At 49.9% G+C, this 24711-nt stretch overlaps 7 protein-coding genes across 7 annotated transcripts; 2 read left to right on the forward strand and 5 right to left on the reverse strand.

The window, feature by feature from the left end:
* Positions 1-13: 13 nt before the first annotated feature.
* N7519_001793 (uncharacterized protein) lies at positions 14-1114 on the reverse strand (the record flags this gene model as incomplete). Its single annotated transcript, XM_057288571.1, has 3 exons — positions 14-232; positions 292-724; positions 777-1114. The coding sequence occupies 3 exons, from the start codon at positions 1112-1114 to the stop codon at positions 14-16; spliced, it is 990 nt and encodes a 329-aa protein (XP_057149773.1).
* A 701-nt stretch (positions 1115-1815) lies between these two features.
* N7519_001794 (transcription factor IIF subunit TFG1) lies at positions 1816-4051 on the reverse strand (the record flags this gene model as incomplete). The annotated part of the gene is made up of 4 exons (XM_057288572.1): positions 1816-2048; positions 2101-2320; positions 2374-2664; positions 2714-4051. The coding sequence occupies 4 exons, from the start codon at positions 4049-4051 to the stop codon at positions 1816-1818; spliced, it is 2082 nt and encodes a 693-aa protein (XP_057149774.1).
* A 495-nt stretch (positions 4052-4546) lies between these two features.
* Positions 4547-9519, reverse strand: N7519_001795 (Oligopeptide transporter OPT superfamily; the record flags this gene model as incomplete). Its single annotated transcript, XM_057288573.1, has 13 exons — positions 4547-4566; positions 4649-4703; positions 4753-5584; positions 5637-6141; positions 6200-6353; positions 6400-6759; positions 6805-7160; positions 7211-7946; positions 8240-9022; positions 9083-9196; positions 9249-9352; positions 9401-9446; positions 9499-9519. 13 exons carry the CDS (start codon positions 9517-9519, stop codon positions 4547-4549), a joined length of 4086 nt encoding a protein of 1361 aa, XP_057149775.1.
* Positions 9520-9927: 408 nt separating this feature from the next.
* N7519_001796 (inositol monophosphatase family protein) lies at positions 9928-10914 on the forward strand (the record flags this gene model as incomplete). Its single annotated transcript, XM_057288574.1, has 3 exons — positions 9928-10045; positions 10099-10180; positions 10236-10914. 3 exons carry the CDS (start codon positions 9928-9930, stop codon positions 10912-10914), a joined length of 879 nt encoding a protein of 292 aa, XP_057149776.1.
* A 150-nt stretch (positions 10915-11064) lies between these two features.
* On the reverse strand, positions 11065-15965 carry N7519_001797 (ATP-NAD kinase PpnK-type; the record flags this gene model as incomplete). Its single annotated transcript, XM_057288575.1, has 5 exons — positions 11065-11934; positions 12056-13148; positions 13204-14085; positions 14157-14357; positions 14740-15965. 5 exons carry the CDS (start codon positions 15963-15965, stop codon positions 11065-11067), a joined length of 4272 nt encoding a protein of 1423 aa, XP_057149777.1.
* A 503-nt stretch (positions 15966-16468) lies between these two features.
* N7519_001798 (inositol polyphosphate kinase VIP1) lies at positions 16469-20450 on the reverse strand (the record flags this gene model as incomplete). Its single annotated transcript, XM_057288576.1, has 2 exons — positions 16469-16577; positions 16633-20450. 2 exons carry the CDS (start codon positions 20448-20450, stop codon positions 16469-16471), a joined length of 3927 nt encoding a protein of 1308 aa, XP_057149778.1.
* An 819-nt stretch (positions 20451-21269) lies between these two features.
* Positions 21270-24592, forward strand: N7519_001799 (rRNA-processing protein UTP21; the record flags this gene model as incomplete). Its single annotated transcript, XM_057288577.1, has 5 exons — positions 21270-21374; positions 21435-22913; positions 22971-23222; positions 23287-23925; positions 23981-24592. 5 exons carry the CDS (start codon positions 21270-21272, stop codon positions 24590-24592), a joined length of 3087 nt encoding a protein of 1028 aa, XP_057149779.1.
* Positions 24593-24711: the final 119 nt, after the last annotated feature.

Genomic DNA, 24711 nt, shown 5'->3' on the forward strand with positions numbered 1-24711 from the left:
AAGGATGCTGTTCCTAATTGCAAGAACAAAAGCTGCACGAACCAGCGCAGAGCAGCCGGTGCAACTTTCTTAACAGATTTGAGCTTGCCAACGGGACACGACAATATGTTATTGCAACCGGACAGCTTGGCGAGTAGTGCAACGGCTCATCGAACTTGTCGAGAAACCCAGAGGGGATGTTGGCGGTATAGACGTAAAGAGCATCGGCTGCTACTCCAGAAAGGGCTAGGACCTGGACCTTTTTAAGTTGAATAAAACAGCACACTAAATCGGAGATTGCGCAGAACATACCTTGAAAGAATTTGCTGTGTTCAAGGCCATTTGCTCTGTACTTGGAGAGGACGAGCGAGCCGTACTCGTGGTATCTGCATCCATATGGCTCGTCTGATTCTTAGTTATGATGTTGCCACCTTCTCCTTGCGATCCTTCCTGCTGTAACCGCCGCCGTTGCTCCTGCGCTAAAGCGATCAGTATCGCCGCGATGTATGGGTCTTCGACGGGATTCTGGGGTGTAAGAGAATCGAGCTTTTTCTGCCTGAGACGGAGACCGGGTACGTTGACCATTCTGTAAGGTGGCGTGTACACATGTTTCTTGCGAAGAGACTGTATACTATCGAACGTGATGTAGGCAAGGCTTGGGGTCACGGAGTTGCTTGAGAAGACACCGTCCGTTGCGAGCTTCACAACAGGCCGGTGGTTGAAGTAAAACGACAGGCATTTGTAGCTAGAAACTTGTTAGCAGCACCACTAATGTCGCAATGCACGGGATATGTTACTCTGAAATATGAATATCGTAAGCATTCAGTATTTCTTCAACAGCGAACTTCTTGGCCACCAATGTGCTTATCCGTGCCAACTTAGTTGCAGTGCGCATAAGTTGACTGTGTCGCCATCTCTCTGGCTTTATCTGTGTAGTGCCGTCTGTCACTCTACCACCATTATCATGAGCTTGTTTTCCTCTCCCTTTCTGGAGGTTGAAGTGGCACGTCAAAAGTCGTAGTTGGTCCGAGGTCCATGCTATCGGAGGGACATACAGGCGTAACCCGCAATTATCACGAATAATGGCCTGGATTGAATGTGGTTGGGCTTGCCTCCTGTCTGTCGATTGGGACATGTTGAATAGAGACTCGGTTTTAGAAGGACGAGGTCGTTGCGCTGGAGGACTTGCAATATCGTCTTGGGCGTTTCGCTTGGATCCGATTGTTGAAGAAGGCAAATTTGGCATTCGAGATAATTCGCCAGAAATGCGCGTTCGGTGGTTGCTATTGAGTCGGGGACATTATCAGATTAGCTACACGGGGATCATACAGGGATGTTGACCTCGGGCTACGTGAGCCGAACACACCAGCTACCAGGATATGGAGTGTGTTATCATACGCTAAAGGCACTAAGCAGGATCCGTCCAACTTCCATTTAAAGAGGATCGGTGCGCTCTACTGAATTCACTCACCCCGACTACTGACTGGCCTCAAGCCATCAACATTTGACACCTCCATATGGAGTTAGCCAGGTAGCAGTGGGCTTTCACCTTGCTCTCTGAGGGTTTCTGAGGGTTTCAACCCAGGGTACGTCTTGCATAGGTACATATGTAGAGGATGGTTGCTCATGGTAGGGATATTAGGTGTATTTTCAACTATGAACTGTGAACAACCAGCATAGATCGCATACGGGAGATATTCATGTTAAAGAATTCCAGGGCAAGAAACAAGGTATCAAGGTGTCTGCTGGGCAGTGATGAACAGATAGGAAATAAAAGTGAAAAACATGGAAAGCATCCGACATCTGATTTTAACTTGGAACTACCTTGAGCAAACCTCAGTTGCCCTTCCAGGGACCAGGTCGCAGCATCCGATCCTCTTTTCCGTAAACACTGACATCCTTGACAATGGCAATAAATCTCCGGTGGTTCTCCTTGGATTCGCCAATACGAGGACGGAAAACCTTCAAGAGGTCGCTGCTGAGGATGCCAGATGCTGGGATGGCTGCATGAATTTCTCCGGCCGTGGGGAAGGTCTGGTTTCCAGAAACTGGAGTCGACACACGAGGGCCTGCAGATGGTTAGCTTATTTCTTGTAAATATAGATTTGGATCAGAACTGACCTCTGGGACCGTCGGGGCTGTTGGCACGGCTTCCGGGGGGTCGAGGCAAAGGACTTGCGGCGCGGGACCCTTGTGGGGTGCCGCCACGAGAAACTGAAGTAGGGGGGTTGAGTTTCAGTTTCTTGATCTTGCCACCCTCGGTCATTTCAGCTCCAGAACCGGCACCAGTGTCGACATCACTGCCAGATCCAGCGCCACCAGGAACGTTTCGCACGCGTTTCTTGCCCCAGGTAAATCAGTACATATTGGCCAAAGGGGAATGGTTGTACATACCTGCAAAGCGGATGGAGAGATCGGACGGGATGGGGGTTGAGACGTAGACAGATGCATGCTTTTGGCCTTCTTTCGAGATGTATCGGTGCCACTCGCATCGGAAGCGTTTGGTGATCCAATCCTTTTCCGAGATCCGGCAGCTGAAGCTTTCTTCAGGGCGTCCGTATGCTTGGGGCGACCGGAGGGAGTATTTGTTCCCTTGGAGGAGAGAGCTTCCTTCTGATTCTTTTCTTCTTCTGCCTTCTTCCGTTCCTCCTCCTTGGCCCGTTCGGTTTCGCTGTCGTCGGAGCTCTGTCTAAATTAGCTTTGGACTTGCTGGCGAAGAGGGGTGAAAACTTACCTCCTCATCTGTGTACGGATTGACATCCGAACCGCTGCTGTAATCAAAGTTCCGTTCTCTCCTTTTTAGAGCCTTGCGCACACCCTTGCCCAACACACGTCGAGCCTCGCGTTCACGTTTCTCTCGCATTTCTTCAGCGTCGTACTCCTTCTCATCCTTGAGATTGAAAACATTCGCCTTGAGCTGGTCCTCTTTGATCCTCTTTTCGGCATCCTTCGCATCCTCATCCTCATTGAAGAGGTCATCATGCTCTTCGTCGTCGGCAAATCGATCCTCTTCGAAATCCATTTCACCAGCCTCCAATCCCTCGGTCTTGATACTTGTGCCCTGCTTTCCGGCATAAACTTTGCGCTGCTTGGCGTATGTTTCCAGTTCCTTTTCTTGCTCCAACTGCTGCTGCTTTTCCATGAACCATCGAGGGTCTTTCACTCTCTTGGCCATGAATTTCTCTGCTTCATCAATGGTCAAAGCCTTGAAGTTACTCTTAGCGTTGAACTTGTACCACTTTTCGGCCGGAATCATCCTCATCTTTCCGTTGTCGAGGATAAAGACTGCATGTGTTTCGGACAGAGCTGCTTCGTAGTTTCCAACCCAGGTGTGTCGGTTGTCGAAATCCTCCAGGTGCCATGGCAAAGCCTCTTCGTACTTTATCCGTGCTCTTGCGATCTCTTCAGGGGTCATATCCGACTTGAAAACCTGCTGCGTCTTCTGCTTAGGGGCATTTGGTCGTTTCGAGGTAGAGCCGAGGGCGGGTGCGATTTGAGAAAGGTTCTCAGCGCGCTCTTTCTCGCGTGCTGCCTTTCGAGCATCAAAGGCTTCGCGTTCAGCTTCATCCATCGGCTGGCCATCGATCTCAGACCTTCCTGCATTTGGGTCATGAGTTCGTGCACGCGGGTCGCGGCGATGGAGTCGAACAGGTCGTGTAAATTGTGATTCGTCTCGTGGGTCGACGCTTTTCTTCGAGGCAAATCGCGCGATGTGGTGTTTCAGTCCCTCCATCAGAGCTCGCTTTGTTGTCACTACCGGGTAATCCACGTATTTATCGCTAAGCAAAGGACCGCTGAATCCATTCGCTGCCATGTTGTTGTTTGAAAGCTCAAGCATAGGTCGCTCGGACGGAAAAATCGCCTGGGGTTGGGATGGTCGTGATGGAAGAGCCTTGGTGGCTGTTCCATTGCGGGCTGGAGCGGCGGGAGCAGCGCCAGCTGGTTTGGGGACAGGTCTTCTCTTCGGTCGAACCAGTGGATCCGCTGCCTTCGGACGACGCATCCTCATCACCGGGGCACCATTTGGCCCAGTTGGGGTGCGAGCATTCGAAGGATTCGTTGGAGTCGACATCTTGCCGACGTACAAAACAGAGTTGTACGAGTGGTTAAAGACAACGCGACGAATTACACCAGTAGTGGAAATGCGTAAAAAATCGCCTCTCTTGTGTTGCGACAAGGAGCGGCAGATTTGAAAAAGAGTGAGAGATGGGAAAGTCACTTTGAAAGAGCTGAGGCACTGAACCGGAGGTATGACGGTAGACCTCGGAGCAAATGTTTACCCGACCCGCGGATGTGATCACGTGTCTCGGGGAGGTGTCCGGGCCGTTTGGTCCGTGCACCCGGAGGCTCCAAGGTTTACTTAAAAGATCACCTCTATATTGTACAGGGCATACCTCAATAACCTTCAATCACAATTGAGCAGAATAGAATCGGAAAGGAAACAAAGAAAACAACGATTGACACATTGTAGTTGATCTAACTTGTAATGTCTCTACAATGCCCTCAAGCCAATTACATATATTGTCTAAGTCCCAAGTCATCAGTGACAGGCAGTACAAGCAGCCGACTATTCTTGCTTTTCTTTGACTAGGTACCCATGTAGCATATTTACAGTTTCATACTGTTCCACTAAAATTTCTATTTATTCAATTAATGCAAATTTACTGACCGAATCGTTGACCCGGTTGTAGTGGCTTGTATGGACAAGCAACCCAATCACAGCCCTTGACACAGTTAGCAGACATCAAACAACCAGAATATCAAGGGACTTACTTGTTTATAGATCTCCGTACCCCACCATTTGAAACCATCGACCAAGCCTGGGTAAATGAAGGCAAAGAAAACAACAACCACTGCAAATGCCAACCCAGAGTCCAATGCGGCTGACAAGGTCATTGCGTACTTTTCCCACCAGGCGGTCCTCCTTCGCCGGATCACATAATTGAAGACAAAACATACAAGGGCCCAGATGGAAAAGTTAAGCCCAGTTGCAGGTGGTATCCAGCTCAGACTGCCAAACAAGATAGGGAAGTTGACCATACGCCAGAAGCTCTTCTTTCTGTGCCTCCCTAGAAGCCACGCTCCGAGAGGGGCGACGGCTCCCAACAAAAACGCCCAGACAAGCGGACGGTATAGCCCTCCTGGGCCAAAGAAGCGCTGTGGGCCAACGACTCCCCAGAGAATGCTGCCGTTGAAATGGACTCGAGCAATGGGGCAATTGAAACCATTGATGGCCTCCGGAGTACAAAGTCCCGGGACGAAAGTGAACATCCAGTTCAGAACACCAATTTGGGTCAGACTTGAGACCAAAGTCGCCATCATCTGGACGCCAAACAGAATTCGTGGTGGGATCTTCATGTAATGGCCGAGCTTGAGGTCCGAAGAAAACTTGATCCCTTGTGCAGAACTGATATATGAGTAGGTCACAAAAATCATGTTCGCTACAGGCCTTCCCGGGAATACAATACCGCAAAGGAGTTGGCAGATCAGATAGAGGCTGCTATGTTGATTGGTGACGGCCATGATGATGCCGACTGGGATGAAAAACACACAAGTAATAACAAGAGCCAAGAGTAGCCCATACCAAGGTAGGTGTGTTGGATAACTGTAGGCTTGGATCAGCTGCTATAATAGGTTAAAGAGAGGGGAAAACGTACTATTCCACCGTGAATATGGCAATGGCGAGCATAGATATGAACACGAGAAGATACCACGTGAGAGGAGCGTCCTTGTAGCGCCTCATCAAGCGACAGTGAACATCCTCCCCTCCCAATGGAATCTCCTGGCTCGGTTCATGCGAGCTGGTCCTTGGGAATTCAAAACTCTGTCGTGTTGTATCATTGCTTGCACGAAGCGGCTGGTACGTCTCCATGCCTGGCACATCTCGTCTTTCCTCAAAAGCCTTTCTAGTCTGATGCCAGATGTCCTTCCCATACCAGCAAACGGTGTGAGTGACAAGAGATGTCAAAGCGGCAAACTGCACACCGTAGGATAGCACATAGGTGATTGGGAGATAGACTGGGGAGTAATCTTGATAGGCCTTTTCATCGAACAAAAAATCTGCGGTCAAGATTCGGCTCACGTTGTATGGCCGTCCGGTATTGTCGAACACTGCTGTTGAAACTATGGGCATATATGCAGAGAAAAGAACATTTTTATAATCTTCGTTTGGTCAGCAGGGGCTAGCAGAGTCAACGAGAGAAGACGGGTGGGACCTTACAGAGTATCGGGGCGGCTACCCAGATGACAACCACCAGTCCCGTCACGATATTAGCTGCGGCCCACCAAGGCGTGAGTAACGGGGAGCCAATATAGGCAATCTGGGCCCAATCGAACGTCAAGGGGAACATCCCGAGACCAGAGGCAACACCAAACTAGGAGAGTCAGCCAAAGTAGCAGAAAAGGGCCTGAGTGTCTTACCAAGTTCGAAATCACCACATTTTTGGGTGCCAACCAAGTGATCACATTAAAATAACTTAGAGCAGGCATCAACAGCCCCGGAACAAAATACCAGACAAAGGCCCCTGCCCACACAACAACGAAGAATTTATATCGGGAGATGCTCCACCCATTTGCCTTCTTGTTGACAGACTTGTGCATTGTAGAGAACATTGCAGTGGACATCAGAGTTCCCGGCCAGATCATAGCCGATGGCCGCACGAGGAATCGTCGAGTTAGACCCGCGAATGCGTATCCCAAAACCTGGGTGGATATGATGAGCAGCAGCTGGTATATAATTGGAACATCTTGGTTGTAAAATTTATGTTGCTCGACAATAACCTGTCCGGGTCAGCTTCGTCATGAGTAGTTCGTTGGTGTACTAACATCAGTTGCGAAAGCAAATCCAAAAGAAACGTTGCTGCTAATATAGACGCAAGCATGCTCCTTTTCGTTCCAACGGCCCTGGCCAAACCAAAGTCTGACTCGGGACGCCAATGGAACAGGAGGGGCATCGATCTCACCGGAGAGTAACTCGCGGTGGTGAAGGGATCCGTTCTCAAAAATCTCCAGAGGGTCATCGCCCTGTTTGAAAAGCACATCCCAAAACTTGCCCAGTGGATGGACTAGAACAAGGGCAATGATTGGGGTAATGGCAACACTGGGATAGCGCAAGGAAAAGAAAAGATTGGCGGCGGACCCCGTCAAAGAGAATAATAAAGAAAGAATCCACATCCGAGGTGCTAGAAAACTTTAGATATAAGCAGAAAAAAGCATCAGGAAGATAGCCTACTGTTAATAGAAAGAGAGATATCATCCGTGGCCGGAACTGAAGCTCGTACTTGGGCATACGGCGAATTGTCCGGAGGATCCTCAGCCGACGATTTTGAATCATCATCATCAATGTCGACGACATTTTCATCATCACTTGTCATATATGGCGAAGACGCCGGTGTCTCCTGCATCACCGGGTTTCCCGGCACAGCCAATCCAGTGGCAAACGAGTATTTTGAATCAGGACCCATTCCTATATCGGACGCGGCGGATGAAGGCCGACGATTGCGTCTCTCTGCGTACAAGCTGTTTCGTCGCCTGGCAGAGGAATGTGATCGTCTTGGAGTAGATCCTGGTACGTTGGAAGAGCTCCCACCGCCATTTTCGAGGCTCGCTCGTTGTAAACCCCGAGGAACATTCTGTCCACGCGAAATGGAGATATCCTCTTCCGAGTCGTCTGGGCTTTGCAATGCTCCGTAAGAGGGTGCCCCGGGGACGGGCGACGAGCGAAGAAGAGGGGCGCGCGACATGAAGGCCCGAAAGCGCTGAACAATCCCTGTGTCGGGGTTCACGTCGGGTGGTAGATTGTCAACTTCGGGGTAGTTTCCATTGTCGCTCGGGCAATCATCGAAATTAGAATCACTTGGATCCGATTCAGCGGGAAGCCACTTGCGCCTCGAGGCCGAGGGACAAGACAGCTTCCGCGTCCGCAGTGGAATATTGGCCGACGTGATGGTGGGGGCGATGATGAAATACTTTCAGTATTTCAGTATTTCAGGTTAGGTCGTGCATTAGCTCGAGATCGATCTGGGCATTGAGGAATCAGAAGAGGGAGAATCACGGAGCTAGTGGAGGACTAAAGTCGTAGTGGGCTGCCCCACCGACATCGGCAGATTTATCTTCCCTTTCCAGGTTACATACAAGGAATACAAGGTACATACAATATACAACCTCGGAACTTTCAATGTTGGAATAATATACAGTGTTGTATAGTGTCCATTTCCATATGTACAATTGATTTGGTATCTAATCGCTAAAACAGTTCTACAACCTTTTCATCCTCGTTCTGAGGCGCCTCGATTTGAGGTTGTTCGGGCTCCCCTTCGCCTTCACCTTCCTCGTCTCGCATCAGGACCTGCACTAACCGGTCGCATGCTTCTGTCACATTCTCATCCTCAACATGCAGATGAGTTTCGCGGATCAAAGGGTAAACCTTGACCGCTCGCATCTTATCACGGCCGTCACGAGTTGTGGTCAAGAGAAGCAAGGTTTCCAGGTGGGTGGTGATGATGCTGGTGTCGCTGTCTCGTTGCTTATCGGGCGGCAACAGTTGGAGATCTGGCAGCATATCCGCCGTATCCTCTTCTGACAGCTCCTCTGGACCTGCAAGCGGGAGTAACAGGTAAGGCAAAAGGTTGACCCCGTCCTCGTCAAAGAGCATTGGGTGCGAATCGACCTCAAAAGCCACGTTCTTGATTGTGGATGCAACGCCCTTCCTCCGGATATCGCTTCGGTGCTCCGTGAAGACCGTCAGCTTGGTGATGGGGACCACGTCATCGTACTCCTGGCGTTGGGTGAAATAGGCTCTGCCCTTTTCCGTCTGCGACAGGTCGGCAAAAACGTACGATAGGTAATCATAATTGGCGTGCTTGTTAAGAGCGCCCTCGGCGCCCTTCACGAAGCAGTCCATCAGCTGATCGATCGCATTTTCGGAGGTAGATACGGATTCGGGGGCTTTGCGCTTGAGGGATAACAGTTTGTGTAGGGTTTCGGACTTGACGAGATTGGCCAGAAGCATGGCCACTTCATCGGCGTTGGGCTCCTTGGGATTCTGAGATCAAACACGTTAGTCCCATTACTATCCAAAGGTATGGCATCCGAGATGACTCACTGTCAATTTCGCAAGCAAGGTCTCAATAAACTTGTCATCCTCGGCGAGAAGTTTCAGCACCTCTTCATCGCCAGACAGGTTGACCAGCATAGTCAATGCATTCTTCGCAATTGGCTGTACAAAGATATCAGTCGAGAGTCGCACCCCATGATCGCAGATAACGCACAATGTAATCACGGGCTAGAAGCTTCAAATCGCGGACGGGTAGGAGTTGATGGCGCTTGAACAAGTCAGGCTGAGCCGTGGAGAAGCCGACGAGGTTTTCGCAAGCTATGAGCTGTTAGATCATATATTGTCGTGAGAGAGCAGTTGCCGTACCGATTTGTCTGATTTGGGTGTTGCCATGGTGCAGGAATTCCACCAGCTATAAAAAAATGTGAGTGAGATAATCGATATCATAGGCCGCAGTTACGCACCTCCTCGAGTTCGGACGGCATATTGGAGTATAAACAACAAGCCAAAAAGGGCTGAGTGTGTGTTATCGTCAATTCCAAAACTGTCGAATCTCAAAAGATTTTTTTTTTCCGGCGGAAGTGGGGGGGTTCGACGTCACTGGAAACGTGGAGATACTCCAGGGACCTTTTTCGATTTGTAAGACTCATAGTCCTACTTGTAGGTATAGAATTCTTAAGAAGAATAGAGGAGGTTATTCAGTAGTAGGTAATACATCTGATCAATCTGCATTTTAAACAATTTACATGTCGACGTTACTCTATTCCTTCAAAAGTAGTTGGAATTGCCCCGCCTCTAGCGTTCCCGGAGATCGTCTCCCCGTCTTCAACCTTTAAACCAGCTATACACCTAGGTAGAACTCAAGTTCACCATCTCAGTATCTCAATTACACCATGGAGAACCCAAACCTCAACGAAATTCATGACTTCCTAGTGTCATTGGCCTTCAAGGCCGGGGACATCATCAACAATGCGCTCCCAGAAACCAGCGGCACAGGATCCAAGATGAATAGTCTGTATCCATACAAACAGCAAAAGAAGGGAGAAAAAAGCTGATCCCCGTAGGTGCCGATCTCGTCACAGAATATGACCGTGCTGTCGAAAACATGATCTCGACCTCACTGAGGGAGAAATACCCACACTACGAGTACGTGTTTTCTCTTTCGTGCCTGCTAGCATGGTCCTGATGTGTATTCTCTCAGATTCCACGGCGAGGAAACCTACGACCCAGCACGCCCATTGACCGATGCCCCTACGTTCATCGTAGACCCCATCGATGGAACAGTGAACTTCGTGCATGGCTTCCCATTTGCCTGTGTTTCGCTCGGGTTCGCTGTTGGACGCATACCCGCCGTGGGGGTGGTGTATAACCCCTCCACCAAAACCCTTTACTCCGCTATTCGAGGCCAAGGCGCGTTCCTCAATCGTGAAACTCGCTTGCCACTTAAAGGCGACAACGTCGAGCCCCTGTCGGGACTAGCTAATGCTCTTATTGCTATTGAATGGGGTGCGGATCGCAGCGGGAACAATTGGGAGACTAAGGTTCGGACATATGAGAAACTGGGCAAGTCTAAGGAAAACGGTGGGGCTATGGTGCGCTCGATGCGGAGTTTAGGCTCGGCCGCGTTGAATTTATGTGCTGTGGCTGATGGCACCCTGGATCTGTACTGGGAGGGTGGATGCTGGTCCTGGGATGTCTGCGCCGGGTGGGTTATCCTCTCTGAAGCCGGGGGCATTATGGTAGACGGCAACCCGGGAGTCTGGGAGGCTCGTCTTGACGGGCGGAAGTATCTTGCTGTTCGAGGTTCTCCAGGTGGAGCTGGACAAAAGGAGATGGTGGAGGAGTTCTGGAGCCATGTCCAAGGTGAATTGAAGTATTGATTACCTGCCCCGCAAATCCTCTCGGATTAGTTGAATACGATATGGAGGAGAAGAAACCTCAAATCTCAATATAACAAATATAATGCTCGCATAATTACAGGGTATATGTCTAAGGGAACCGTATGTACAATGAAAGCCAGGATGGCACTATTATATGTGACGGAAACCAGCGTTAGTTTCCACTTCGAAGCCGGACTCGCCGTCATCCTCGACAACTTCGCGATCAGTCCATCGGGCGGAATCCTGCCTCGATACAAGACTTCTGTCGTTGGTGCTCATGTGCGATTCGTCTTCGGCCGGTAAGGTGTCACTCGGACCAGAAGGTACGTCTTCCGACAGATGAAGATCGGATACATTTGGCAAATCGTCCGCATTTCTTACTGAATTTTGATCGACAGATTCGGACTGCCCTTCAACCTCATCACCCGAACTAGTCGGACCAACATCTGGAGACTTGGCCAACTCCACATTTTGCTTCAGAGAATCGTCCATTTCTGCAGTAGACGTGTGGCCGAAATGTGTATCGACCAAGTGTTTCACAACAGGCCATCCGTAGGCATTGGTGAACATGCGCCGCACAATAATGTTGTTGTGGGCATCGGGCTCAAGTCGAACAAGAACTTTACGCCAAGTCAGATCACGGTGATAGGCTCGCGCAATCTTTTCTTCGACCTTGAGGCCACTTTCGCTGTCCGCGATGCTAGCAGGTAGATCCTGAGTAGGCTCCGGCTTCGATTGCTTGCCCTGTAACGAACCAAATGCCATTGTGCGTCGCTTTGTCGGTAGAGGGGGTGGTATATCCCCTGGGTGGTAGATGCGGTCGTGGAAGATTGTCCGGGGTCGCGCGGCAGGGTCCAAAATGAAATCCGCGGGTGGTAAAGGCGGCATCAACAAGTCTCCCGCAGACTCGAAAAATGTTGTCTTTGGGGGCGTGTGCACTCCTTCGTGCTCATGCGACGAAGGCCCATGAGGAATGGGCATTGTGCCATCGCCATCGCCAGTCTCAAAAGTACTAAGAGTCTGGCTACGTTTATAAATCTTAGCATTCTTGCTATTAGGGGGGGTTCTTCCCCTGATTTAGGCGAAATAGCGAAAAGAAGCTGTCCAGGGGACTGGAAGGCGCACTGCCATTTTCCTTCACGGCGCCCTCTGGGATTCTCTGGTTGGACACGCGACTAGGTGGTGCTAGAAATTGTCCCGGCGTCGGAGAGATTGTATGCTCATCCAGGGTGTCGCCTTTGGGCCTTGCGGTGACCTGAGTCGCAGAATACGCATTCTGATGACCGGCCTCCATTGTCGAAAGACTCAAAGGCGATTCTCCATCGGGGCGAGCGAATCGCGGGGATTTCGAATTGGCGCCTGTCAACTCTGCCCACCCCCATTCGGCCATAGTTCCAACAAGTCCATTGTCCCTTCTCGCCTTTTCAACCCGATCCAACCCTTTCCAGTCTAGGAACAAAAGAGAAGATGTCCGCAGAGGAACTATCCCATCATTCACCACATTCGAGTATACTGTACGATGCTGGAATTTCTTAAGAACCTCGTGGGCAGGACCACAGGGAAGAATCCGCAGAAGTGGCTTGGAGCCAGGATCTGAATGGCCGGGCTCTTTTGCAGACTCTCCTCTTCCGGCAATAATGGCCCCCCAGCCACTTCGAACTTTCGGTGCCGTCCAACTCAGCCCGAGATCCTGGCCGGTACGACCAACTAGACCTAAATCCAATGCAAATCGGACATACATTGGATTCTCATTGCTGAGACCAAGAAAAGGGGTTGCAAGAGCAATAAAGTTAACAGGCCTGATTTGCTCAAAGAACTGGGGCGAGTGTTTTTGGATATACGCGATTGCATATGTCTGAATCAGCCCCCCAAGAGAATGACCAACGAAACTAATGCTCGTAATCTGGTAAGCATGGTCTTCACTTTGAAATTCTTGGGCATTCTCTTGAGGGGTTGATTCAGCCGAATGAGAAAAAGGTTGAGCTCGCTCCTTGGGAGCACCGAAAGGCCGAGAAAATGGGTTCGACTTTGAGCCCTTCAGAGGGAAATAGGGCTGATCGGGATATGTGAGAAGCAGGACATATTTGGCCAGCCGTTTGCCCAGATATTGAATCCCACGTTCAGTCCGAACAGCATTTCCAGAGAACCCTCTGACAATAACTTGCTCTTCATCGTCATCGACGTGGTTATCGTCACACCGGTTATTTTGCCCCTGCTCAACATGGCTGGATTTACTGCCGACAAAATCAGGGATCAGAAATTTTAAGCACTCAGAAAGGGTGTTCATACCTTGTTGGGTCTTCCTGATCAACAGGGTTGACATGGGGAGCCCTAGCATGACTGTCTTCCTTTTTGGACTTTCTCATGGCTGCATCAATGCTCTCCTTCAAATAGAGCATGTCTGCACCGAGGTTGCTGTGCAACCCGTGTGTTAGTAACACGAGATGAACCTTCTTCTTGGCGCTCTTCATCGGAGCTTCAGTAGAGTCCTCCGGCGCTGGATTGTCACACAAAGCTTGGGAGTTTTGACTCTTCTGGTCAGCGCTTTTGGAATCCAGCTTCGCCGAGGGGAACGGCGGACTGCTCCATAGACTAGTGGTATCGTCGACATGTAGAGCGATTGCTTTTGAGTACACGCCTTTCGAGGCAAGCACCTGACTGCCTCTAGTTTCAGGCACCCAGTGATCTTGTAACTTCGCCGGAGGCCCCGGAGAGCCATTTCCGCTACCCCAAGCACCGCCCGAGAAATAAGCCAGCGATTTTTCATCTCGGCCCACCAACAATTCAAAATGCACCGCTGCGCTACTTGAGAATATCACCTGGGATTGTATCTCAACAATCCAGCTAACGGTCTGTCCACTTGCCGGTCCACCTTGACCCGGAGAGCCAAAGTCGTGGGCTTCCAGGAGATTAGCCGGCACCTTGATCACGGCGTCCCAACCACCTCCGGCTTTAAGGTAGGGCTCAAACTGCGGTGTCCCCTCCAGATCCTGTCGCTCATATTTGGTGTTGGGGTCAAAATGCGAGGGATAGCAAGCGGCGTATAGCGTGTACGGACCATGAAGGTATGCGGCGCGCAATGGGATGGCAGATGTGTTCTTCACCCTCACGTAAAGATTCGAAGGAATAGGCAAGATCGGGTCGGCTGCTGGAGTGTATGTAATCGTGTATCTGATGGACGATTTACTGTCAGCGATTCAGAAGGACTTGAGACTTTGCGGGACGGTTCGGACCAGTCTCACCTAACGACTTCCCCAACGCGAACACTACCAACTTGATGGATTAACAACATATTGGTCGCTTCCTTTGTATCCAGCGGATTTGTTTGCCAGCCGGAAAAGGTACGAAATCGCGACCTTTTATGGCAGGGTTGTGCTGCGCCTTGGTCTGGGGTCTGGGAGGCTGAATAGGTGCGCGCAGTGATCAGCATCGAATCGAACGGGCTGTTCCATTATAATCAAGCAAATTCCAAGGCGCTAGATAAGAGACTAGCGAGACAACAATATCATTTGCTAGCGCATGCCGTATGCTGGCATGGGTGGAGAGTGGTGGTCTACGGGGGTCCAATCTCGGGGATGACGGAAAACACATGATTACATTCCCTTTACGGGATCAACAACTCTATGAACTGGCCCTTACTTATAACATTTGGAACAATATATCAATGTACTCTTCAGTTCTAATCTAATATATATTTCGATCGCAATCTAGTGAATCTCTACCTAATTGATCAAGTTCAACAAACGGCTAGGTTGTTTACAAATCTCCACCCAACCGTTTCTTTCGACAGCGACGATCTTCCCATCAATACAAACGCGTCGCCACCTCTCCTCGTCTTCTTCGAAATCGATTCGAACTTGCTCAACGTCTGCGTAGGTGACCGTATCTTCCATCACATGTCGACCACCCTGATAGGCTAGAGTCATCAAGTGCATCGCGTCTTCCGCCGACATGGGGCCGAAGCGGATGAACCTCAAATGTCCATCTAGCGACACTGAGTCTGGGGAAATCAAGAACTCCTTCTCAAGTCGTGGAACGAGTGTAGCAAGCGCATACATGTGCTCAAGTCCACCCACAGCCTCTTGGGAACGGGCCTCGCCCGGGCCATCCGAGGTGGTTAATGTGATTTTGCCTTTGAATTCGTGAGGCGGAGTGCCGTCCGAAGGATGAAGTAGCTCATTTGCAGCCAGCTTAAAACGATCGACTCCAAATTTGCGGTATTCGAATGTATCACTGTCTGCAACCAATGCAGCATGGAGCCCCCAGCTCGCAACAACGGCTCCGTATATTGTGTGGTGAACATCGGTGTCGATATCGGCTCGCTGACGACCTTCATCAATGACCAGCCGGCTGCCAGGTGAGAATTTGGCAGCGAAGACCGGTATAGAAGATGGACTGCCTCGAAGTAGTGTTGAAAGACCTGGCACCGGACCAGATCGCAATCCAATAGAATTTGCCATGGCATTCCCTGTCCCACAAGGAATCAACGCAATATTGGGAGATATACCAATCGCCGTCTTGGATTTGTAGAAGCCCTCGAGCATGTCGATGAGGCCCCCGTCACCAGAAAGAAGGATGATGGTCTGAGGGACGCCATTATGAGCCCGCTCCAGGAATTTCGATCGTGTGAGCTCGCTGATAGTTTGCGCCGACTGTGTTTCGTAGAGCTCGTAATTCTCTAACCCAACGTATGTAAGTAGGGGCCGTACAACATCTTGAAAGATTGTCTTGGCTTTCCCCGTTCCTGATCCACTAGATACCACAACTTGGATGACAGGTGGTTCATCTTCATGTCGAAGGTGGCTGGGGATCTTGATCACAAACGGAGATAGTGCTGCAGGTAGGGACTCGATATCGATCTTTTTCAAAGAAAAGTCCTCAGAATTGGGGCCATCTGGTTCGGTTTTCTGGAAGAACAGCACACTATACGTGGGTACATGGTTGGACAACACACAGAGAATGTCGTTGAAGTCAACCAAACATTCAATCCCTGCGTGAGATGTGTATTTCAGGGTGTTTTCAACTATTTTGATTGCCAAAGGTTCAGACATCTCTGGTATCTCTGAGTATGTAGGTGAGGGAAAAAAAGACCAACAGCTGACAGGGCGGGGTTTACGGCTTACCCGGACTTCCACCTATGTCGTACTACTTGGGTAAAAAGACGACAGAGTTTCTAGCTATCAAGAGATTAAAATATTACTTGGTCATCGATTAACATATAATATGTACACATAGATCATTAATCCAGTTGACCACAGAGAGAAAATATATGGTTGGATTCTTGTACTAGCAGTACTGCCTTGATCTATATGGACTAGGATTGGAAGGATAGCCTGGTATGAAATACATGCATGATGCATGAATATAGAAGTGTAGATGTCGGGCGTATCCAATTCGGGATTGCTAATATTCGTTTTGCTAGGTACATTGTTCTACTAGATACATGATACAGCCTCGACAAGGCAGTGGTACATAAGAAAGCAACTCGATCCAAATATGTCACAAAATAAAGTAAAAAGATTATCACAAATACAATGTCCCTGGGATACCGATCTTATTCCTGAGATGGGGAAAGACCACGTGGAGGCGATGGTGAACTCCCATCATGATGGCTATGCTTGTCACTGAGGTTTACCGCGATGAAGGTCTTGGGTAGTTCCACACTGCATGCAGAGATCAATAAAGAGTCCAGAAAAGTTAAGACAGCAGGCAACTTACGTATTGAACTTCGCCTTCAACGTTTCAATCACCTCCTTCCAATCCTGATGGGCTGTCAGGCTTCGGCGTGGGGTGCAGCCAATGGAGTGCCTGGAATCGAGTTGCACGTCAAGTGGGTCGAACGCATGACAACCAGGGCTGACTGAGATTCGGATGGAGTAAGAGTAGGAGTCCGATTCACTGTCCCGAGCTTCGTACAGCTCAAAGCAAATCTGAGAAAGATAATCAAGTTCTGGGATGGCACTCCTGGCGATCTTGGTTTGAATTCCACCTTCCAAGATGCAGTTCAAGAGGGTGTAGATATGAGATTCCTTGGTAAAGTAGAAGAAAGATTTGGCATCCGGCGAAGCCTGCACCTCCTCTAGATCTCGAACAATCTCTTGAAGAAGGGGAAGAGATGTTAGGAGGCCAATCTCGAGTTTCTCGCTGTCGGTGATACCATATTCCTGGGGCGTCACGTAGTCAAACAAAACCTTGGCTAGCTTGTACAGTTCCCGGAGCTGCGAAAGCCGCTCATCCATTTTGCACTTGGAGGATTGGGAGCCAGGGAAAAGCTTGAAATAATGATCGTATGAATCGTCTAGTGCCCGAAGGTGCGGCAGTGACTCGGAAGCAAGGATGCGCTTCTTCAACCCAAAGCGATGAGCAAATGTCTGGCTTTCTGAACGCTCTTCGGATTTGTCGCTCCCGGATTCCTGGCCAAGTTTCCCCTCCGCGCTCGCGTCTGCCTTAGCTGCGTTCCTGCATTTCTGATCTTCATCGGAGTCACGGGGACTGTCCTGTGGCATGAAAACCCATTCCAAAAACTGCCTATTGTGGAGTGCATCGAACTTCATACTGTCGTATAACTCGGAAAGCTTGCTCGGGTCGACCTTCTCGGTGTCACAAAACTCTGCAAAGAGCTTTTCCCACCGTTCCTTAAAGAGTCGAGGATCTTCACCCGCGCACCAACGGCCCTGTATGTTGGATATGTCAGGGGGATCCAATCCGTCCACGGATGTTGGTTGGCTCGGGATTTCAGGATCATTGGATGAAGTTGGGAAGATGTACGGTGCGCTGTCGAGTTTCTCAAAGTTTTGTCGCATAACACTCCGGTGGAACTTCATCAGTTCAACTACCCTAGCAAGGACAACTGAAGGTTCTGGAATATTTTTGTCCTTGGGCCAAGCAAATTGTGAGGGCGCAGACCCTTCTCGCAGAAGCAATTTCAGCTTTTTCTTGACTTTATCCATGACATCCTTGGCGGCATTTGAGTCGTCAAGCAAATCTTTCCGAACTTGTATCAAGTCTTCAGGGATATCCTTCTGGTCCAAAAATGAGCACGCCCATATTTGAGCTATAAGAAATATTATTAGCTTGATGAAGGTCTCGAGGAGGAAATTAAACTCACCACTGGTGCTCACTCTACGTTCAGAGCTGGTAAATATGCGAACGTTATTCAACGCCTCCCTGTTCATCAGCTTCAGATCATCACGCATGTTCACTCCAAGATCCTGCGATTGATAACGCGCGGCATGTGTTGGCTCGCCGCCCCACTTGATCACAAGCTGTAGTTTGTCCAGGATCAAGTCATTCTCGGCAGCGGAGAACCGAGAAAAAGTCGCACCTGAGATGGAATCACTTCGTGTCTGTGATCTACGCAGGTCTTCGTTCTCTGGCGTGAGTCCTTCACCCTCATTGGGCACAGGTGCACGGGGCTCCTCGGAGGGCTTGCCCTCGGACAGTGGAGTTGAAGCTTGCAGTGGGCCCTGTTCTCCCATTTCTTCTGGCTTTCGTTTGCGGAACATTGGCTTGATCTGTACTTTGGTACCAGGCCAACCGCCCTTCTTCTCTAAGGATGTACGGAGCAACTTGAGCTTCTCTATGTCTTCGAGGCCCTTCTCCATAGCAATCTTGACGGCATCAGAAACACTGGACAATGCAGCTTCCCCCTTGATCACCACCTCGTTCTGGTGCCCTTTCAACAAATCCACAAAAGGTTGGCTATGGAATGTGAACTTGAACTTTTGCTTCGGGGTACGATCTGCGTGTCGAATCACCGCCACCATGCCCTTCAGCTTCCAAGAGTGTTTGGAAGCAGGAAGAGGGGGAAGGGCTTCGTCATTGGCGTGCTGTACCGAAAGAGCTGGAGATTTCGTGTTCGAGGGACTATATCCACGACTAGTGGAGGCGGCTTCTCGGGAATTCAACTTGCTGATAGCAGCGCTAACATCAGTACCCTCTACCCCAGATGACGCCAGTGGTGGAGTACATGACTCTGAAGCATCAGTAGGTTTCGGGCTTGGCCCGTACAGCCTGGAAGTGCTAGGAGACTTCAGCAATGTCTTTAGCGTTTGGCGATGGGATCCTGCCGTGCTCCTTCTGGATGAGCCTATATCCGGCGATGGAGGCTCGGACGATTCTGATATCCCCTCGCATCTGCGTCTTTCTTCCAAGAAAATATCCCTGAGAATGTTGGCACACTTATCGTAATAATCGTTGTTGTCCTTGACGAAGCTCCAGCCGTTGACATCAATGACATAACTTTTGTCTCCCACGCGGAGCATGTCAAAGCCACAAATTCTTTGACCAAATCCATTTGATATCTTTGATGCGATTATTGCCTCCTCCTTTCCAAGTTTCGTGATATATCGTATTTCCTTCCCGTGGGTATTGCGCCGAACGAGGCCGTCAACCACGGGAGACTTGCGCGTCTCTGCGTGACAAAAGTCCGGCCCAACGGTGTAGGCTTTGACATCTTCCGCGTTATCCACCCTGAGGAACTGCTCGTACAGATAACTTGCGTCCTTCTCGGTGACGGACCTTGGAACAGTGAGATTGGGGTCATATTCTGAGCTTTTGTTGCCGACCTTTCGGAAAAGTCTTCTTCCACCGCCGCCGTACTGTTGATCGTTGGGGAAGTAGATGTGAATGTTGTGGTCCTCGCCATTGACAGGCTTTTCAACAAAGGGCTTTTTGAACACTTTGCCGTCAACAATCAAGGCCTCGCCATCCTCGGACATTGAGACATTCTTGGTCTGAGGAGCACCGCCACCAATTCCGCTCTCTGGGCCTTCGAGCTTCACGCCAGTCAGGCGATAGATATGCTGGCCTAGTTCAGCAGATTCTAGAATTGGACCGCCGTCGCGGTTGACCTCCAGTCGCTTCGGGGTGGGAACACCCATGTGATCCAGAATTCTCAGGCAGAGCCGCCTATCCCACAAGACCTTTTGCATAGGCAGGTCATTCACACAGAGCGGTTTGCGAAGTTTAGCATACGCAATGGCTTTGTCCAAGGGGAATCCATCGGAAAAGAAAGCGACCAAGAAGTCACACACCGGCCAATTTTCGACTGCTTCGTCGAGAATAACCTTGTCTCCAAAAACGATCACCTCGAATTCGCCTTTCGATTGGAGTCGAGTCAAGATATTCTGGCTTGGTTTGCTGCGTGCTTTCACATCCAAGGCACAGACTCCGATCCTCCATGGCCTTAGGGAGCAGGATTCCACCTCACTGATAGAGCTTGCAGCAGTACTGGCTGCCGTGCTTCCACTGAACCTTCTAGCTGCGTGGCTTAAAGAGCGTGAAGATTGTCCCGTCCGACTGAGGGAGCGATGGTCAAATCCCGAATCGGCTTTTCCTGATTGGCTTTGGGTCGACTTTGAGTGTGACGTAGGCTTAGTTGACACCGCTGTAGGTTCGGCAACGGGGCCTGTGGGCGTCTGGTCGTTGTAATCGGAGTCCATATCGGCTGAAGACGACGAGAGGTTCGGTTGAGCAGGTCTCAAGGGTCCAGCATCGGCAGAAGAGCCGTTGCTGCGCTCAGCGGCATTATCCATATGAGGGGTCAATTGTCTGAACAGTATTGTGTTTTAAAATCAATTCTGATCGCATCAAGCTAAATTTGATCAATGAAAATGGGCGATATGGGGAAGCAGAAATTCTTCGACAATCAAGAGGAACCTGGAAGCTCTTGGGATTCCAAGGTTGTATTACCAAATATATGATGGGGGGGTTCCGCATTTGCATAGGCGGAGAGAAAGAACGGCCTTTTCGCTGGTTCAAGTTTGTACTTTTCGCTCATGATCAGATTGAAGGGCTTGGAAATTTATGCTAAATTGTGTATTCGATTCATTGGGCTTCCTCGTATTCCTATAGTGTACGGCATACTAGATTCAAAAGTACAATTGCCCCATCTACCCAGATACTTTTTGCTGAAGTCTCCAATACATCATGCCACTATTTGATAGCATTTTGATAAGACCAAGCCGTCTCCGATAAGACGATCAGTGAATTTATTTTAGAGGAAAGAATATACGGAAGATAAACGGCGACTCAAAATTCATGTCAAGTCATAATAATTTCCAGAGATATTCTTCATAATCCCATCATGTGAAGGTATTCTGTACCCGGATGAAACGTACATCATCCGCTCGAAGGCGGTCTAAGGCCTGCAGGACTAGGCGGGGCAGAAAAAAAACATCGGGAAAAAAAAAGACAAAGCTAGTGAGACGACTTGGACTACTTGGATACATTTCGTGACTGACTCGGTGTTCACGTCAGGACGGAATTATCGTCTGGAAGGTTAAGGGGTTTAATTTGATTACTTCGAACCCTCCGACATATCCATTGTCGTCAGTGTGTCCCTCAATATCAGCATGCCTTCGGCCGATACTTTCGATCTGCCTCTTGCGAAGAGGCAGAAACGAGTATCGCAAGTTAAGGCTGGAACACGTGGCTCCAAAATCTTTGCTCCTTTCCGTGTAAGTTGAGAGACACATCTGAATCGCTTGTTTTCTCTAAACTGACTTGTCGCTATAAAGACGCTAGGATTGGTGTCGCCAACGCCCGTTCCCTTTACATCGGTGCGCCTAGGTAAATCGACCTTTCAAATCACAACCTCCGTGGGACATTCGCTGCAGACTTATGATTTGCGCCGAGGTTTGAACCTCATCTTCCTGAGTCGACCGCAAACACCGGAGATCATTACGGCAACATGTGCGTGGCAGGATAAGGTATTCGCAGCTTGGGGCCATCTCCGGTCACAGTCCCCTGGAGGTGTCTGGGTTTTCAAGCGCGGCAAAAGAGTTGCTGTTCTTGAGGGCCCCGCAGATCTGAATGGACCCATTGAGCGCTTGGTGGTTTTTGGTTCATGGGTGGTTGGTTGCTGGACTGGTGGCCTTGAGGTTTGGAAAACGGACACATACGAGCACTATGCCAGTCTGCGGCCACAATCCGCTCGTGGAGAGAAGATCTACACCGGGGTAATGTGCAATATGCCCACTTATCTGAACAAGATATTCGTGGGCCGATCGGACGGAGCGGTCGATATCTGGAACCTTCGCAGTGGAAAGCTTCTTCACACGTTGCCTTCGTTATCGTCAGATGCTGGGGCTGTGACTGCGATTCAACCCACGCCTGCTCTATCACTTGTCGCCATTGCCTATAAGGGCGGTGCTTTGGCTATTCAGAACGTGAGCTCAGGTCAGCTGGTTTTATCTCTCAAGAACGCATCATCCCGGGGTCTCCCGGTAACATCCATCAGTTTCCGCGGCGACGGACTAGGTGCTGGCCACGATGGCCGCAGCTCAGGTGTTATGGCCACAGCGTCAAGTGGCAGCGGCGATATCACGCTTTGGGACTTGAACAATGGAGGTCGTATTGCGGGCATTCTTCGCGGAGCCCATCGAGTTTCAAGTGGTGAAAAGCCTATGGGCGCTAACCGTGTTGAGTTCTTGGATGGACAGCCGGTGCTTGTGTCATCGGGCGATGACAATTCTTTAAAGACTTGGATCTTCGACGAAACGCCATTCTCGCCCATTCCCAGACCTCTTCATAGAAGAAACGGACACTCTGCTGCTATCAGCGCTCTCGATTTCCTGCCGACATCTTCGGATGGTTCCGAGTCTGGCGGCAAGTGGCTTCTTAGCGCAAGCAAGGACTGCAGTCTCTGGGGGCTTAGTCTGCGCAAAGACAGCCAGCATACCGAGATCTCGCAAGGTAGCTTGGAACGCAAGGCTAAGAAGGGAGGGCCATCGAACATCTCAAGTTCAGAGGATCTCAAAGCTCCTGAAGTCACATGCATTGCCTGCAGCCTCAACCGTGATGGCGGAATGGGAGTCACCACTTCTGGTCCGATCTGGTCGAACCCGAAGGTTACAAACGCCGATGCCTCCAATGCAACCGGCTGGGAAAGTGTGGTTACTGGTCATCGCGGCGACAAATTCGCACGTACTTGGTTCTGGGGCAAAAAGAAAGCAGGCCGATGGGCATTTGCAACCAGTGATGGAACAGAAGTCAAGGTGCGCAAGTTTAAATATGATTAAACAATTTTTCTCTTTTGCTAACATTCTTCACAGAGTGTGACGGTTTCGCAATGTGGTACTTTCGCTGTCATCGGATCAGCTGGAGGATCTATCGACATGTTCAATATGCAGTCAGGTTTGCACCGACAAAGTTTCCCAGCTCGCGCCCCAGCTGGCCGGACCACCAAATCCAATGCCCAGGTTTCGATCGCTGCAGCTTCTAAACACACCAAAGCTGTGACTGGCTTGATGATTGACAGCTTGAACCGAACCGTTGTGAGCTGTGGTCTGGATGGCAAAGTGAAGGTACGCCCCGCCATTCCCTCTTTTTTGCTAGGGATTCATAAATTGACCTTTTGCTGGAATATAGTTTTGGGATCTCCTCTCTGGGAAATTCCTTGATGAGCTAGACTGGCACCCCATGGCTGCCATTACTGGTCTTCGTTATAGCAAGGCGAGCGAATTAGTCGCCTTCAGTTGTGATGACCTCTCGATCCGTGTGATTGACCTCGAGACCAGAAAGCTCGTTCGTGAATTCTGGGGATGTGTGGGTCAGGTCAACGATTTCATCTTCTCAAATGATGGACGATGGATTGTTGCTGCCTCCATGGACTCGGTGGTACGCGTATGGGACATGCCCACCGGGCATTTGATTGACATCTTCCGAGTCTCAAGCACTTGTGTCGCTCTGGCCATGTCTTCAACCGGTGAATTCCTTGCCACCGCACACGCCGGTAGCATTGGCATCAGCCTTTGGAGCAACCGCAGCCTTTTCATGCCTGTGACGACCAAGAATCTGGACGAGAACGTTATTGAGAACGTTGGGCTCCCGGCAACGTCAGGAGAAGGCGGTGCTGGTCTTATTGAAGCCGCCTTTGCGGACACTACCGAGCAAGATGAGGAAGAGGGCCCAGTACTGGCGACGGAACAACTACAACACGATATGATGACTCTGAGTCTTGTCCCCAAGAGCAGATGGCAGTCATTGCTTCACCTTGACACTATTCGGGTATGTGTTTATTCCTATCCAAGTGCAAGTCCCCTAGCTAACAGTTCAATAACAGGAACGTAATCGCCCCAAGGAAGCTCCCAAGGCACCCGAGAAGGCTCCGTTCTTCCTTCCTTCTCTCCTCGGTTCCAGTGGGCCCGAGGCCGCCAAGGAAATCCCCGGCACTGAGGATACTGATGCGGGATCGGTGGCCAAAATCGCCGAAGCCGAAAGATTACGGATTGCCAAGCTGCAAAATGGTGGCAACCCCAGTGCTCCTCAATCTATCTTCACTCGATCATTGGCATCCGGCCATGATTCTGGTGATTTTAACTCATTCATCGACCATCTCAAGACCTTATCTCCGGCCAAGGCAGATCTCGAGATTCGTTCACTGGATCCTCGGGTACGTGATGGACACTCTGAGTTGTCCGATTTCGTTATTGCCCTTACTGCTCGCCTGAAGTCAAAGAGAGACTTTGAGCTTGTCAATGCTTGGATGGCGGTCTTTTTGAAAATCCATGCCGACACTGTGAGTCTCAGCTCTACTCAAGATGAGCCTCAGTATCGTCTATTGCAAGAGGCTCTGGCAACTTGGTCAGCTGAGCAACAGCGGGAGGGAAAGCGCCTGGCTGAGCTGGTGGGCTACTGTCGCGGAGTGGTCGGATTCTTGCGATCTGCTCGGTAATTTGAATTGGACTACTGGATAAATATCACAGGGCGTCAGTGCCTTTCGTTTTCTCTCTTATCTATGGATGCTTGTTATGTTGAATATATATATATGCGTTTTGTTCTATAAATCTGGTG

The sequence above is a fragment of the Penicillium mononematosum genome (assembly GCF_028829835.1).
Source record: "Penicillium mononematosum strain IBT 11891 chromosome Unknown utg000002l:1.0-8112719.0:1.0-8118358.0, whole genome shotgun sequence".
In the NCBI taxonomy this organism is placed as follows: Eukaryota; Fungi; Ascomycota; class Eurotiomycetes; order Eurotiales; family Aspergillaceae; genus Penicillium; species Penicillium mononematosum.